General features: G+C 36.2%; 2 protein-coding genes across 3 annotated transcripts; one reads left to right on the forward strand and one right to left on the reverse strand.

Moving 5' to 3' along the window:
* Positions 1 to 1,164: 1,164 nt before the first annotated feature.
* dharma lies at positions 1,165 to 2,482 on the forward strand. The gene is made up of 3 exons (XM_059515113.1): positions 1,165 to 1,817; positions 1,924 to 2,111; positions 2,272 to 2,482. Exons 1-3 carry the CDS (start codon positions 1,508 to 1,510, stop codon positions 2,368 to 2,370), a joined length of 597 nt encoding a protein of 198 aa, XP_059371096.1. The 5' UTR covers positions 1,165 to 1,507; the 3' UTR covers positions 2,371 to 2,482.
* Positions 2,483 to 4,183: 1,701 nt separating this feature from the next.
* On the reverse strand, positions 4,184 to 14,135 carry LOC132107897 (CAP-Gly domain-containing linker protein 3-like). 2 transcript variants are annotated; one of them, XM_059514236.1, is made up of 14 exons: positions 13,655 to 14,135; positions 11,422 to 11,570; positions 11,116 to 11,255; positions 9,499 to 9,592; positions 9,102 to 9,263; positions 8,778 to 8,896; positions 7,614 to 7,850; positions 7,366 to 7,501; positions 7,109 to 7,249; positions 6,527 to 6,661; positions 6,231 to 6,354; positions 5,795 to 5,859; positions 5,337 to 5,409; positions 4,184 to 5,218 (listed from the first exon to the last, which is right to left on the reverse strand). In XM_059514236.1, the coding sequence occupies exons 2-14, from the start codon at positions 11,549 to 11,551 to the stop codon at positions 5,164 to 5,166; spliced, it is 1,611 nt and encodes a 536-aa protein (XP_059370219.1). In that variant the 5' UTR covers positions 11,552 to 11,570; positions 13,655 to 14,135; the 3' UTR covers positions 4,184 to 5,163. The 2 variants fall into 2 exon arrangements, with proteins under 2 accessions (XP_059370219.1, XP_059370218.1); XM_059514235.1 differs by having other exon boundaries at positions 4,184 to 5,221; positions 13,655 to 14,132.
* Between the last annotated feature and the right edge of the window lie 2,247 nt (positions 14,136 to 16,382).

Here is a 16,382-nt window from a genome sequence, read left to right on the forward strand (position 1 = left end):
GCAAAGAGGCACAACCAATATCTGCTCAGAAGGATTTTCATATGAATTATTTGTAAACCCAAGTAGCTTAAAACGAATCAAATGGTATTGATGTAAGCTGAGTTATATTGGGAGAATCTGCTGGTTTGTAAAATGCACACTCTCTCAGACAAAACCGACTAACTGCTCGTGACATAAGCTACAGCTGTGGCTTGTACTTTAAAATAACCATGATCATATAATCTTGAGTTAACCATGATTTATTGGCATGCAGCACATATAACGCTGAAGGATTTTAAATAATTCCTCTCTCCACAGACACTGGCCTTTTTTTTGTAATAATATAATAATGCAATGTTTTCTTTCAAAGTCAACTATTATTTAATATTTTTTACCTAGTTATCTTGGTATGTAATGGTAAGGGGGTAAAGCTTTTTTTTTTTTTTTTATCATTTTTATTAAAATTATTGTGAGACATTTATTTATTTATTAAACTTTCTTAATAGTACCGCAAGATGGCGACATTTATTCACTTTTATATATATTTATTATATATATGTTTCAGTCAGTATAATGGACTGGTGTAATTTTTTTACATTCAGAATTTTCATAATGAGCGAGAGTAGCCTGTAAGTTTATAGCATAAGTTAAAGTATTATTCAAACACAAATGAAAATGGACATTAAAGAAGGAACAATTCAAAGCACTTTTGAACTCTTTGAAAAGTTCAAATAAAAAGACTTTTATCTTTCTAACGTCATTGAACGCGGATGATGACGTCACAATTACAAAGCGCGCGTGTCCCTTTGAACAAGTATCATTAATTTCTTTATTCTTCAGACCTGTTAAGATAAACTTATTTCAATATAAACTATAAAACTTTATCCAGTATAAAATAACAAGATTAACGGATTAAGATTAAGTCTAAAAACCATTAAAGTATAAATTCACATAAATCTGTTTCCATATTTTTTTTATGGTCCTTTAATGATTATTCATATATTCATTTATTAGGCTACATCAAAACAAAATACAATTCAAAATAAAACAATTAAAAAATGTATGTTTTATATAGGCCTATACAATATATATATATATATATATATATATATATATATATATATATATATATATATATATATATATATATATTATCATACTACTTTATATTAAACATATTAAACTATTTCTTTAATGTCATGAAACTGTATAAAATCTATAATTTGATACAGGCCACTTAGTTCTAAGTTTTGAAGTGTGATCAATAAACATTCATAAGTATCATCGCAGGTGAATTTCAATTGCCAGGTTAAAAGGGTTAACAGATCTTCAAAGTGGATCTTCAAAAGTTAAATTCCTTTGACTTCAACCTTTACAAAAAGGTGTTAATGGACCAATATTAAAAACATTAATACCTCAGTTAAAACGAACCAGGGGGTACAAATACAACCCAGCTTCATGTCATTATTGTGAGGGCAAGAGAAGAGAGTACACAGTCACAGCAGCTTCTGTAGGCCCCTACTTGAACATGGCAACTCAGAAATATTCAAACTTCTCTATTGATTACATTCTGGGAGACGACAGCAAACAAACAGCGGAATCACCTGGATTTGATAATCCAGCATCTTCTCAGGATTTCCCAGGACACCTGACCAAACTGGACCTACTCTACCAGGATGGATCTAGAGGTCATTGTGAGCATGCAGCACTGATGGTGAACTTTCCATCTCCATCATGGAATGCAGGAATGTACAGCTGCTGTGTTCCAGTCTCCTGTTATCAGCCGGCTTTTAAATCAGAGTACTATGCAGCTCAACCGTGGCCTTTTGTCGTGTCAGGTATGCATTTTCTTTCCTTTTTTCTTCATTTTGTTAACTTTATTAAAAAAAAGATCGAATTAGTTTTTGTGTTTATAATGTATTTATTTTTTAAAACTACCTTCAGGTTGTGATACAGCAGAGAATCACTGCCACCAAACTGTAGCTCAGAGACAGCGCAGTCGAATCCGAACGGTTTTCACCGAGAACCAGACGGAGACGTTCGAGCGGCTCTTCGCAAACACCGACTACCCGAGCGCTGAAACCCGGGCGGAGTTAGCCAGAAACACCGGCCTCAGCGAGGAGACTGTGCGGGTGAGAAAGCGCTCTTTATCTGTAGCCTAATGATATTTCATACTTTGTGCTAATGTTAATTTCAAGATATATACTAACTAAAATATTTTAACATTTCTAACATTTAAGCATATAGTCTATTTAAAAATAAAATGACTAAAATGTATATTCTTAAATTCAGGTCTGGTTCAAGAATCGACGTGCACGTAGAAAGAGACAGACAACCTGCACAGATAAAAACACGAGGAGCACTCAAGAGGATCATCCTGAATCAGATTAATTTATGACTGAATTATATCAACACAGACTCAATGGCTTTTAATAATTGTTTTTAAAAGTAACCTACACTTTTTTTTGCAGTGTAAACAATATGTACATTTTATACGAATAAACACATTTCTCAGCTAAATAAACTTGTTTCGTTTATTTGTTTATATTTTAATTATGGTACTGTTGTAATAGGAGTAGTCCTAAATGATTTGAAGAAGCAAAATATTTTCACGAAATATTTTAATTTAGCTCATATTTTTTGCGCCTTCTTTGTTGCGCATGCGCCGCCAGGATTCGATTGACTTCGAAATGTATGAAAACCCATTTGCACCACTGAATAAAAAAAAAAATGTAATTGTGAATTTTTATCGAACAATTCAGAGAACATAAAGTTCAGAATTGCGAGTTTGTATCAGAGACAAAAAGAATTGCGAGATGTAAACTTAGATAAAAGATATAAACTCGCCATTCTGAGCTTGTATCTCGCAATTTTTTTTTCCTCAGAATTGTGAGATGTAAATTCTTAATTTCTAGTTATAAACTGCTAGTTATGTTCTTGTATCGTAGGCTGCATCAAATCAATAAATACAACACAGTCAAACTAAGTATAAAACACTAATGTTTATTAGTCAGTCAGGATGGATTTTCACTTGAATTAATTTTTCATGCTTATATACTGTAGGAAAAAGAAACCTGCAAATGTATACACAGCATGCAGTAGGCTACAGTCATGTTGTCCATCAAATCCAAAACCGAATTCATGATGAGATCCACATTAATCTGATTTACAGAGTATAGTTAACACGAAAACACAAAACACAGGACGTTAAAAAAGTACCTTGTGTTAAAATTATTAAAATATATTATTTTCTCAGACGAATAAATGTTTCCAAATGAACTATACCAATTACACAACTGGATAGAAAATGACAAAGCTTCGCTTGCAATGCTAGATGTCACACTGAAAAAGCGTGTAATGTGAGCCAGTCATTTACAGTCATACTTTTACTCTAATTTTGGCATTAAAAAATGTAATGTGACTTGTCCTGAAATTAAGGTAAATGATGCTTTCTACAACTTTAAGACACCATAAAACAATACACTGTACTCTGTAAGTCACAAAATGATAATGCACAATTTCAGGATTGTTGTGAGCTGACCTTTGCACTCCATCAGAAGATGCACTATTCTACTCACTACAGTGTCAATGCTAAACCTACCACACAGATTCAGTTGTTCTTTAATTAAATGATGGCATGGCGGCTGAAGAAATCAAAAGCTGTTCAGACCTGCTCAAGCAGTACATTTTCAATTTTGTAAGTTGCTCTTTTTTGTAAATCAGTGCAATTGACCAAGTGTTCACAAGACAGGAGAGTGCACAAGCCAAGCTGTTGTTTTTATCATTGTCTCCTTAATAAAATCTATCCACTCTGGGATCACTGTAGTGATTTCACCTATTATTAATTGATCCCAGCTCTATTAGGGACAGACACTTTTACTCATGCTGTGCTTCCATAGGTAGTAATAAAGTAGAAAGAGTTTCTATCCATATTCATATAGTATGTTCACACGGAGTAAATATTGCTGTTATTACCCACACACTTGATTACAATATCATAAGCACATACAGTTTTCACAATCAGGACTTTAAAGAACAGCATTTACAAAACTGATCCGAGTGAAAAATGAAAGAGAAGGAATAGGTAGTCTGGCCTAACAACTTTTATACAGTATACTGTAGACGATAGATGAGGATTTATGTTAAAATATAAACTGTACTTCACATTAAACTATACTAGATGAACTATAATTTGTTTTAATAATTTTTGTTTTTTTGGTGAGAGGAACATGATTGTGATCCTTATGGATATTTAGGTTTATAAAATGAACAAAAAATGCTTATTATCACCTCGTTTTTATGAAAGGTCAAGAATGAACATGCCTCCTTTTAAGAGTTGCATTATTGATGTGGTTCTTAGTACGTTATTCTCAAGTAAGAGATTATTTAGCTTTTGCTATATCATGGAGCTTGCGCTTTGGTCGATTTTAATTAAATGAAATGTGATTTGTTAGCTTATAATATCTAAAGCAGGCCTCCCGCCTCATTTCAGATCAGTTTATGACCTAAAAACGTGCCCATGCCTGCTTATTTCATGCAACATATAAATATCTTTTAAGCTATATGCTTACAGTTTTACTGTAGATGACCCCTCTTGGCAGCATCAGTATTTTCAGACTACAGTTACAATGAAACATTTTATGTTTACTAATAATGTCACCTACTAGTTCACTTAAAGGCATTTTAAGCTTAGAAATCAAAGTCTGTATGCTATAAAATACTGTAACGTAAGACAGCAAAGGTACATAATACAGCAGCACATTTACAAACAAAACAAAAAAGCACCTTTATAAATAAAAATTGATGCACAAGCCTATTTGCTTGTGGATTATGACTGTATTATCTTGCTTGAATACTGCCATTAATCTACCCACAGTGGTTTAGCAAAAAAAAAAGCAGAGAGAGAGATATGAATGGCTTTTAGTAGGAATGATTTTCCCTTATTTTGATTTCATAAAAGATTGTTTGTCTATAATTCAATCATCGGAATGCAGGTTGTTAGTTACTTGACAAGGCACTATTTTTTTGCTATTGAGTTACCGTCAAAGGGGCGGGACAGCCGTCTGGGTAGTTCACAAAGAGAAGCACATACGAATAATGGAAATACACAGAGTTGGTGAGATTTTATCTTGAGGAGGAACAGAAAAAGAGGGGGAGATAGAATTAAAGATGTAACCAGTGGATTTAGGACTGCATCTCAGCACGGAGCATCCAGGGAAACCAGCAACAGAACAGCAACCTGCTATAACAGAAACAGATCATGAATATAAAATGCTGTTTAATCTTGCATCACAGGATACATTATAGATTCACAGCTGCAGCCAAACGGATGTGTTATTTATGGGACACAAGCATACCTGGATATGGAACTTTCAGATGTTATGTCTTTTGGAGAACGGATCGCATTAAAATTACGCTTCGGCTGGGACACTGCAGAGGAGGATAAATACAGACAAATATTATAACCATGCACCTGAGGCTGCCATGTGAGACGGTGTTGTTCATTCATATTGTATAATGCATTTATATATTTCTGTACTTTGTAACATGCAATCATCCAGCTGAATGTTAAACTTTAGACGGGAAAAATATTATTGCTAATGCTATTACACATTATGGACAGTAGGTGTCTCTCTATTCCTAACCAACAAGATACACATAAGATGGAGCACTAACTGTGAGCTAATGTTGTTTATTCATACAAATGCACACACTCTGATTGTGATGCAGTGTTGCTTTAAAAGCAAGCAAAGAAAAAAACATTTTTCAAACAAAAAACATTTTAAGAAGAACATGCTCTTATCGTTGTACTTACTAGTGACCTGGTGGACTTTCTTCACTAGTGTCCCATCACTCTGAGGGTCTTTGGGCCCTGCAATTCTGTGAGATTAAAAAATCAAAGTATACTGTTGATGTCTTCTTGGAGAATTTATCTGAACAACAAAATGATTCAAATATACATTTGACTGTTTTACAAAGACTTCATAATGTAAATGGTATTTTAGCACATTTACTAAGGCCTCAACCCCTAACATTGTCGTGGGACTTTTTCGTTATCCCTTCATAAACATAAAACATTACTGCAAATGTGTTTGCTGTTCAGTAATAAAATTGAAATGAAAGGCACGGTGTACTCATATTCTATAACCAAAGCAGTAAAACATATCCCTATTTACTGTAACCCAAGTTAAAAAGTGTACCCAAGTGTATCTGTAAAAAAATAATTTTCCGTTACATGTTGAAGATGTTACCTCTGAACACGGGATGGTGGTGCAAAAACCCCATATTTGGGCAGACAGTGGAAGTAACGCACTCCAAATACACTGCCATCGTGCTTTCCAGTGGGCTGTTCCAACTCCACACCAAACCAATATCCTGATCACAAGAATCCACACACACACACACACAAAATTCTAAATAATTGCTGCACATTGTTGTATTTATATATGATTTCATATTAATTATAAGAGAATTGCAAATCATCATGTCAGGCGTATTCTTATATCATTATATTATAGCATTATCTCAGACCTTCGTACAGACATACCAGGAGCAAAGTCTGTCTTGCCAAAAAAGCGGACAATCCCTTGCTTTTGGCCTGCCACCAACACCTGATCCCCAACCTCAACCTTGACTCCATCAGGATCCAAACTCACCCCGGGCAAAGACTTCTTTCTTGAAGCTGGTGGAGAAGCAAATGTTGAATTCAAATGATAAACTCATATTTGATCAAAAATGCAGTACAAAACTGTAACAGTTAAAGATTATTTCAATTTAATCTGAATTTAATTCAGAATATTAGAATAATTTCTGAAGCATCATGTGTCACTGAAGACTTTATTAATGGCTGCTTTGACCTTATAATACATTTGAATTGAAAACAGTTCTTTTGAATTGTAATAAAATTTATGGTAATATTCATCCATAGCAGCACCCCGGTTAATATTACTGTTAATCAAATAAATGCAGCCTTGGTAAACATAACACTTATTTTAAGTGGTCACACATCAACTTGGGTCTAAACACTGATTTGATGACAGTTTAATAGAAGATGAACACTGAACAACACAGAATTCTAATAACACATTTAAAATAGATAGTTGTTAGATATATAGATGTTATCACTCACTCTTATCTTTCTCTTTTTTCTCTTTTTTAATCTTGCCGGTTACACGAGACAAATCCATGCGAGGGGTTTTTGGCGTGGAGGTGACTGAAGAGGGGGTCTGCTCAAGAGCTTTGCTGATTTTTGACACAGGGGCGAAGATGCCTGAAAAATAGATGTGTACACCAAATATTAAACTCTAAAATACTGTGATCAGATCTGTGGTCATTACAATAATAATAATATTTGACTTTTATAATACAGACATGAAGAGAACACACCTTGTTTTGGGGGGCAAATAAAATAGCGGATCCCACCCACACTCCCGTCGTTCTTGCCCTCTGGCTCGTCCAGCTCAATACCAACCCACTGCCCACTAGCAAACTCAGTGGTGCCGCAGAAACGGAGGGTGCCAGCCTGCAGAAAATATGCATTGTGCTTTATCTATATATCCTATCTTCTCCTAGGTGCTTCAGACACTGCATCCATTCCTCAAAGTCTTTAAACACACAGACTCTCCTAATCTCACCTTTGTGTCATCCAGCAGCACACGGTCCCCTAGTTTGAGGCCCAGGGAGGAAAGCATGAGGTTGCCGGGGATGTTGTCATAGTTGGGCAGGGTGGCGCGGGGCAGGTTACAGCTGAGCGGCACTGCATCCAGCAGCAACTGTTTCAGCTCTTTAGCCACCATGGCGGCCTCTGCTTTATCTAGACTCATGTCCATGGGGTCAGGAACAACCTCAGCAGGGCCTTGACCCTTATCATTCTGTAATATGCAGAGAGTTTATTTATCTGTTAGTGACAGTCCAGTCAGGCCGCTACTTATCATTTTGAGATAACATTGCCGTCTGAGTCGATAACAAAAGTCAGAGTGCAGTTTTGAATGTTTTTGTCATAAATATACATTCTTATAACACTGGACTTATGTAAAGGCTATTGGCAAATACCATTAAGCCCAGATAGCAAGGAGTTAACAGCTTTTAAAACTCCTTTTGGACACTACCATTTCCGGGTCCTTCCTCTCGGGCTTCACAGAGCACCTGCTACCTTTCAAAGGATGATCGACCATATTACATACATGTTCGACAGTATGGTGTCAATATGTTGTCAATAAGTGGGGTCAAAAATTGTTAAAGAAATGAAAACTTCAACAAGGATGCATAAATTTGATCAATCTGTTTCAAATGAATACTGTTCTTTTGACATTTCTATTCATCATAGAATACGAAAAAATGCTTCCACAAAATAAATATTACATAGCAAAACATTGATGATAAGAAATGTTTCTTAAGCCCCAATTCAGCATATCAGAATGATTTCTGATCATAGTAGACTGGAGTAATGACTTGAATGAAAAAATGACATTTAAAAATATATTAAAATAGAAAACAGATATTTAAAATGTTATAATATGTCACAATATTATTATACTGTATTTTATCACATAAATGCAGCCATGGTTAGCCAAGAGACTTCTTTCAAAAACATTAGAAAATCTTACCAACCCCAAACTCTTGAATGGTAGAATATATTTGTGAATCTTATTTTATACATACAGTGCGTCCATTTAAAAGTATTCTGAAAACAGACCAACAAACACATCCGAAACATTCATTCAGAATGAACCAAGTGGATTTATAGCAAAGCCAATTAGGGAGATTAACTCAAGTGAAATATAAGTCATTATACTCACTCTGACAGTAGGGTTGGCTCCATGCTCCAGCAGACAGTTGACAGCACCGAGACAGAGGTTGGAGGCGGCGATGTGCAGGGCTGTGCCATGATAAAAGTCACTGCAGGTGGAGTTGAGCACTGTGTGGAGAGAAGAGCAACAGATATGTTGAAGGACAGCCTACTCTATTAGTAGAATATGTAATGAGGTGCCAAGAACATCATCATTTGCTTGTGCATGATACTTGACATTTTCTAAATGACTAAAATACTTTGCCTTTTCTACCTCAGCTTGTGTGTGAGAATGTGGCTTGATTGTTTAAAAATCAACGTTTTTGAAATTCACCCTTAGGCTTGGAGGCTTTGAGCAGAACACGAATCAGTTCTGGCACATCGAAGTAAGCCGCATAATGGAGGGCGTTCATGTTGGTCCAACGACTGCGTAGACTCACATCAGCTCCCAGAGCTATCAGCTGACTGGACAGCCGAAGCGCTGCCTGAGGATCACCTGAAGAGAAAACACATTGTTAACTACAGCGACGCTCACTTACTGCAGGCTTGATTGTATTTTATTATGTTGGCAAGTGGAAATGCACAGCAAGGATAGCACTATTAAAGGATTTAGAATTAGAAGCTGTTCAACTTTATTGACCTCAATTACAGAGAAATGTCAAAATTTGGATTGTGGATCGCAAGGCAAGTCATGGCAAAGACCTCCAACTGTCAACTCCAGTGTCACTCACCCACTCCATGAGCTCCTGCTTTGCAGCAGTAGTGGAGAAGAGTCATATCCGTCAGGCCATCACGGTCATTCACATGGCAACCTCGCTTTAATATCTGAAAGTGACAGAGTTGATCAGCATATGATGAACTTCCATGCAACTGGAAGCCAATTAATAACTAATGCAGACTTGCAGGCAATTACGGTCTTGAGTAAATGGCCACTTTAAAAGCTGGATGAGAGCCATATTAGTGAGATGCACTCTAATGATGAAAAATAAAGCCAACTAATATTGATGATATGTGATAGAAAGAAGCCTTTTTGCGGAGTCATCCTTAACGTCACATTTTCTAAATATATATCATACATTTTGTGGAAGGCTTGGAGCTGATATGCAAGAATCAAACTGAATTGAGTGCAGTATTATTAAAAATGAACACGTCTATTACATACATACAAAAAAAGACGTCAAAAAGATTTGTGTGCAAGTAAAAAATATGAAAAATGTATCACAAATTATGTTTTAAAAATCTTTAAAATTTTGATCCTCTACCAGTGATTTCCCTTCAGAAAAATTTGGTTTTCTGTTTTTTCTCTGTCACCAGTGAAACCAGCATAAAACATGTACAAGACTCGTGAAAACTTTTAACCTTCTGAACTTCTGAACCCCTTTACTTTGATTACACATCACAAGTCAGACCCACAAGGCTAAATACTGGTGGGCAGTGGGAGTTCTTCGTCACCGAGACCTGACAGGTGGAGCTGATTTAGGGCAGGACTCAATGCAGAGATCAGTCAAATGTAGGAGGCTTATTACCACTGCCATCAATCCCAGCAGCTCCAGTTCCTCTAGGGACACCTATCTACAGCAAGACACCTCCATATCCATTACTCATTCATCTTTACATACGAACAAGAGTGTTTACAAGTGCTTACAAAGACTTAAATTACTGTTAAGACAATTTGAATAAAAAAATGTGTAAATAAACACTGTAACCCTTTCTCAGTACAACATGTGTAAAATCAGTTCAGTCGGCTGACATTTATTTTCCTGTACTGCAATCAAATCACTTTGGCAAAAGTTAATATTGAGCTTAAGGCAAATGTGATTGTGCAGTATTTCTGCGTGGCGATATAACATCTCATTCAAAGTATCTATACTTTGCACTCCAGAGAGATGAAAAAGAGAAAGCTTTTGGGAAAAAAACTCTCACAAAGAATGAAGAGGAAAAAAGTCTTCAACAAGTTTAGATCATATTACACAGAAATACCCGCAGCTGGATAGAATAGTTCTCCCATTGCACACAAAAAGTATTCTCGTAGCTTCATAAACTTATGGCTGAACCACTTATGTCACATGGACTATTTTAACAATGTGGTAGTTGCGTTGCTGTATATAAAGGGCCAGAAAGCTCTCGGATATGATATCAAACATATCTTAATTAGGTTTCTGAAGATGAACAAAGGTCTTACAGATTTTGAATGAAAAGAGGGTAACTAATGACAGAATTAAAATTTTTGGGTGGGGTGAACTATCCCTTTTAGTAAAATAAATATGTTTTGTTAGTTGTCCACATATTCAGGACGTTTCCTGTCTATACTGCTGACAACTCCAAAGAAATACTTAAATCTTTACTACCTCATTGCCTATGACGTCAATCTTGTGTTGAACTTGTGGAACCCATTGGCGGATAATGGCGAACAGTTCTGGGATTGTGGTCCGAGGGTCTGTCAGAATCTCCATGCAGGCCGGATCATTTGGATCAAAGAAGGTAAACGCTTTAATAGAAGCAAACAAAATGCAGGACATAAATACAGGGATTTGTTACAACAGCCAATAAGATCACCACTACATTATGCTGTGGAATTTTATTAACATGTAGCTCAGGATTTCTAGTTCTCTGAAATATATTTGGTAGATCTGATGCTAGGATGAGGAACCCACCGTAGTCCTTGGGCAGTGGAGCCTGTGCAGATGGATGCACTATGGGTTTCTTGCGGGGTTCATGAGCAGGGCTGATGAACTCAGAGGCCGGCTGGGCCTCTTCCACCTCAGAAGTCTCCTCTTTAGTCATTCTGCTTATGTGTTTGGGCCTGTACATTAAAAATGCATAGTTAAAAATAACAAATTGAGAGTGCAATTTAATAAATTTAATAGACACTGGATAGAGCAGTGTTCCTAAGATGTCTACAAGAAAATCAACCCAGCAATGATAACTGATTTTTTTGATTTTGTCCACTAAAAATCACACTGGTTTGGTTCTCTTTGTTATTTTGGTCCGCACCAAAAAAGAAAATGATACTTAGCTTAGCGTTCACACTTTCATTAGTAATACCTAACATAAAGATACAAAACAAAAGGCATAAAAAACAGTCACAACCTAATCGGACAGCTTGTGTGTGTACATATGGTGGTGTTTTACCAGCTTATCAACCCATGAAGAGCTTTTAAGATATGTAAAGCATTCAAAACAATGCCATGATGTCTGTACTCAACTATAATGTGCAACACACAACCAGGTCAGATCTTGTGACATCAGGTTTGTTAGATGTCTTTGATATTTGTTGCACTCATATATCAGTCAAACTTCATCAAAGATTTGAAAGCAGCTCCGAGTTGTGCGCACCAATTTTTTTGCACCCGAGTTCATTTTAATCAAACCAAACCAGCCACCTGTAAACACACCCTAAAGGAACCAAGCCTTCATTGACACTCTCAATATTCTTTTTGTTCGATCACTGCTCTAAAACAAAAGTGAGTATACATGAAATGAGAAGTATGATCATGAACCTCGACACCACAGTCATCCCTCCCAGCGAGGCTCTAAGTTTAGTACAGAGTCTGGCGGAGAGGATGAGTGACTCACTGCTTCCAGCACTGTCTGTTGGAACAGATGAGAGACCGGACCTTACAAGCCACTGCGCCATCTTACTGGAGATCCATTCTGAATATAAGTTATTGCAACTTAATGTGATGTCTTAGATGCCCGTAACTGCTCAATCAGCCATCAAAATAACATTCAGGGAATTAACCAGAGAATGCTAGACTTAGCCCAACACTACAGCATACAGGTATGTCCTACAGTACATTGTTTTTATCAAATTGTTTTGAAAGTTACCCCAAATATTTAGAAAGCAGACCATGACATATAGTATTTTTCATGCAACTGATATATTTTATGGTTTTAACATCAGTATGCCTGCAATGTGACCAAAGAGAATATTGAAAATACCCTGCATTTCAAGTATTTTTAATAGTATATTATGTATTGCTTTAAATGTTTTTTATTTGCTTCTGGAATAAGCTCACACATTAGTTGTTTGTGGTAGTACATTCAATGTCCTTCTATTGCATCAGACTGTAGGAGACAGGATCTTTATTCACTATAAAGATGTAAATTTAACAAATAGACCACATGGTAACAGATTTTGTGTCTTGTAATGATAACTGACACTTCAATCAGATTTGAAATCTTTTTGAAAATGCTTGGAAATGAAAATGTCCACAATGGCTGCAATGTTAAGATTCAAAGTTTTATCTACTTCAATAATGGAAAATCGGTCTACCAAGAAGACAATAAAATGCAACCACATAATATTTCATAACAGTCAAGTGTGTGTGTGTGTGTGTGTGTTTGTGTGTATGTATGTGTATATATATATATATATATATATAAACTGCAAATTATGCTAATATCTACAGCTGAATCATTCATTTTGTAGAAAGAAATGAATAAATAACAGCATAAGACTATTACATATTTAAAATATTAATAGAATTTAAAGATATCGTAAATTAATATTTAATTTGTATTATTTTTCTCCTGTGCTTTCTACCAAAAAGGGGCGTAATTCAGAAATGGATCGTGCACAAATGAAATCGAGACAGTCTTCAATCCCTCAACATTACTGATTAAATCGTCGATAAATAGATCAAAATAATCTAAAATCGGTATCTCGCGTCTAAATATATAAAAACAGACGCAGTTTGATCTTGTATTCTCTTATTAAGCATGTCAGTCTTGCCCTGTGTCAACAAGAAAACATGGACGCTCCGTCACGCAGCACATGAAAAACAAGCAGGCTGTTTCTCTCACGCTGAAAAACAAGATGGCCAGGCCAACTATATTTTGCGAAACTTTCAGAAACATGATACAGCGAAATTATAGCCCTCTTACCTGATAACAAGCCTCAAAATCGCGACTTCTCTTCCGCTCTTTTGTCAGTCGTTGTAGTGCTATGGAGGATGGAGAGGATGCTGCGCCTTGTCTTCTCTCTGCCTGCGTCACGGCTGTGACTCACGGCTGGACCACTCTCCTCTCCGCATCTCCTCAACCGAACTTGATGCTCATTCTAGAACCTGCTACTTGATGCGTAAACACTTTTTTCCCCTCATAGTTGTTAAAAAACACCGGGGCATTTCAAATACTAATGCAATATATTGATAATTACTTTAATGGTTGGGTCGACAAGATTTCTGTCAGTAAACTTAGGGGCGAAATAAGTAAAAACGATTGCCTTTGCTGTCTCTATAAGCACAGCAAACCTAGCTAGTTTTTCAAACTAGTTATCTCAATTCTAAAACAACACGCTAAAACTTTGTATTACATATTTGTGATATGTAAATATACAAAGTACTGAATAATGACAGTCTTGTTTTGTCGATAAACTGTAAGGGAAAAAACGCTCTAAGTAATTAGTTTCTCCAACGTGTATGCCTGTTTAGCCCAATGGTTTTTGTAAAAGGTTAAAATTTTAATGAGTAGCAACATTTGATTTGAAGCCAAGATATTTATATGTTTATTTATTTATTTTTTCTGAAGGGCAAGGGTCCAAACTCGCACCAACTGCACAGAACTGGCATATTTTGTCATATCTTTACATAGGGGCATATTTCAGAATTAAGAAACATTTTCACTACAGTGTATCAGAAAGAACATATTGCTATATATATATATAAAAGTGTCAGATTTGTCATGTATTTGAAAGAAATCTTTTATGCTCACCACTGCTGCATTTATTTGATTAAAATACAGTGAAATATTGTGAAATCACCATTTTTTTATAACTATTTTCTATTCCAATATGTTTAAAAAAGTGATCAAAGCTGAATTTTCAGCATCATTACACTAGTCTCCAGTGTCACATAATCCTTCAGAAATCACGCTTTGCGAAAAACAAAAATAAATTACATTTTACAATGCATTCACATAGAAAACTGTTATTTTATCAAGGATCACCGGAAACTCTGCAGAATGTTGGTCCTCCAGCCCAGTACTGGACACCAGTGTTGTAAGTCATCAAACTAGAAGTCATCCTGAATTTTCATGTTCAGAACATATTGCAGGAGATCTCAACATTGTCTCTCAAGGTCCACTTACATGCAGAGTTTTACACCAACCTTGTGCAGTGCACCTTAACACATTAATCAAGTGCTGTGTCCGAAACCGCTCCCTATCTACTAGTGCACTATATCGGGTGTCAGCCATTTTGTAGTGCTGTCCGAATTCTGAGTGAACGACTTCATTCCCTACATTCGTCCGCTACTTTTTACCCACAATTCATTCTGATATCGAGTGTACAACTGCTGATGCACTATTTCCATAGACAGTAAAAGAAATGGACACAGCGACCCCATAGGAACTCAATTGAGACAAGTGAAGCCCATTTTTAGCGATTTTTAGCACTTCCGTTTCTGACGCACAGACTCAAACTAAGCTTGATGACGTCAGCAACCTGTCTGACAGATGTAAATCTTCTAGTAGCTGTGCGTGCAAACTGCCATCATTAATCTTGCAGAGACGGCGAGATTGAGCGGGGAGTTCTTGAGTGAGTGAGCAGGAGTAAGTATTCTGATTAATTATTTTGTATAGTATTTTAAAATGTAACGCCAGGGCTTGTATCTATGGGCTTCTCTCTTGACGTCTCCCCGATTGCCTGCGAGCTTCTCCTCCTGTCTGTACAGTAATTTCTCTACTGTGCGACAGAGAGTCGAGTGGTTATGACGCAATCGTTAGCCTATTTTTACAAAAACTGTTTCTACGGGGCCATAATGTAACATAGAAGGTAATGGAGCCCTTTATACATTGTCGTGTATCTTTAGAAATAAATAATGGACAAATTGAGTTAAACGCCTCAGATGTAAAGTTATTCGCTGTCAAAGTGACGCCAAAATGAATGGGAGTCAATGGGATGCTAACGCAAGTGAAGTTCTGCTACAAGATGGCGGCATGCTGCCGACTTCAACTTCCGGTCGACTTCCTTCCCGCCTGACTATTTCACACAATCCAATGCGGAGTAGCGTCGAGCTGGAGCGAGCAAGTTTGAATGAGAGATGACATTTACATCTTTATTATTTCGGTTTTAACGTTTATTTCATACATTATATTAAAATATGTTATATAGGCAATAACTCAGTTTAATATTTTACTAATTTATGAGGTGGCATTGTTGTTAACTTACAAAAATGATGATAATTTGGTGGATAATTTAACATTTTTCGTTAATAACAGTAGGTAGCGTATTCATTCTGATGTGAAATTAACGGTCGCCTGATGGACGCTATACTACCATCTTATCTGATCTCAAAAGCTGTTTGAGTGTCAACATACTCAAAAATAATAAATACATAATTATGAAAGTGTTTATTAGTTTATTTTTGTTCTCAGGTCCCTTGCTCAGTAGTCAGTGGCTAAGGGCTGTCTCAATCACAATTTCTTTTTCAATGCACTGTAATGTTTGCTCCGTACAAAAGCTGTGAAAACCAGGAAACATCGATGCTCACCAGTTCCCTTATAGGAAGTTCTGAAGCTCACAACTTAAAGAGATAATTCGCTACAAAGTGACAGGTAATAGATTTTAAAACACAAACCAATTTTATATTTCAGCATGAACATATATCACTAG

Source organism: Carassius carassius, chromosome 28 (assembly GCF_963082965.1).
Source record: "Carassius carassius chromosome 28, fCarCar2.1, whole genome shotgun sequence".
NCBI lineage: Eukaryota > Metazoa > Chordata > Actinopteri > Cypriniformes > Cyprinidae > Carassius > Carassius carassius.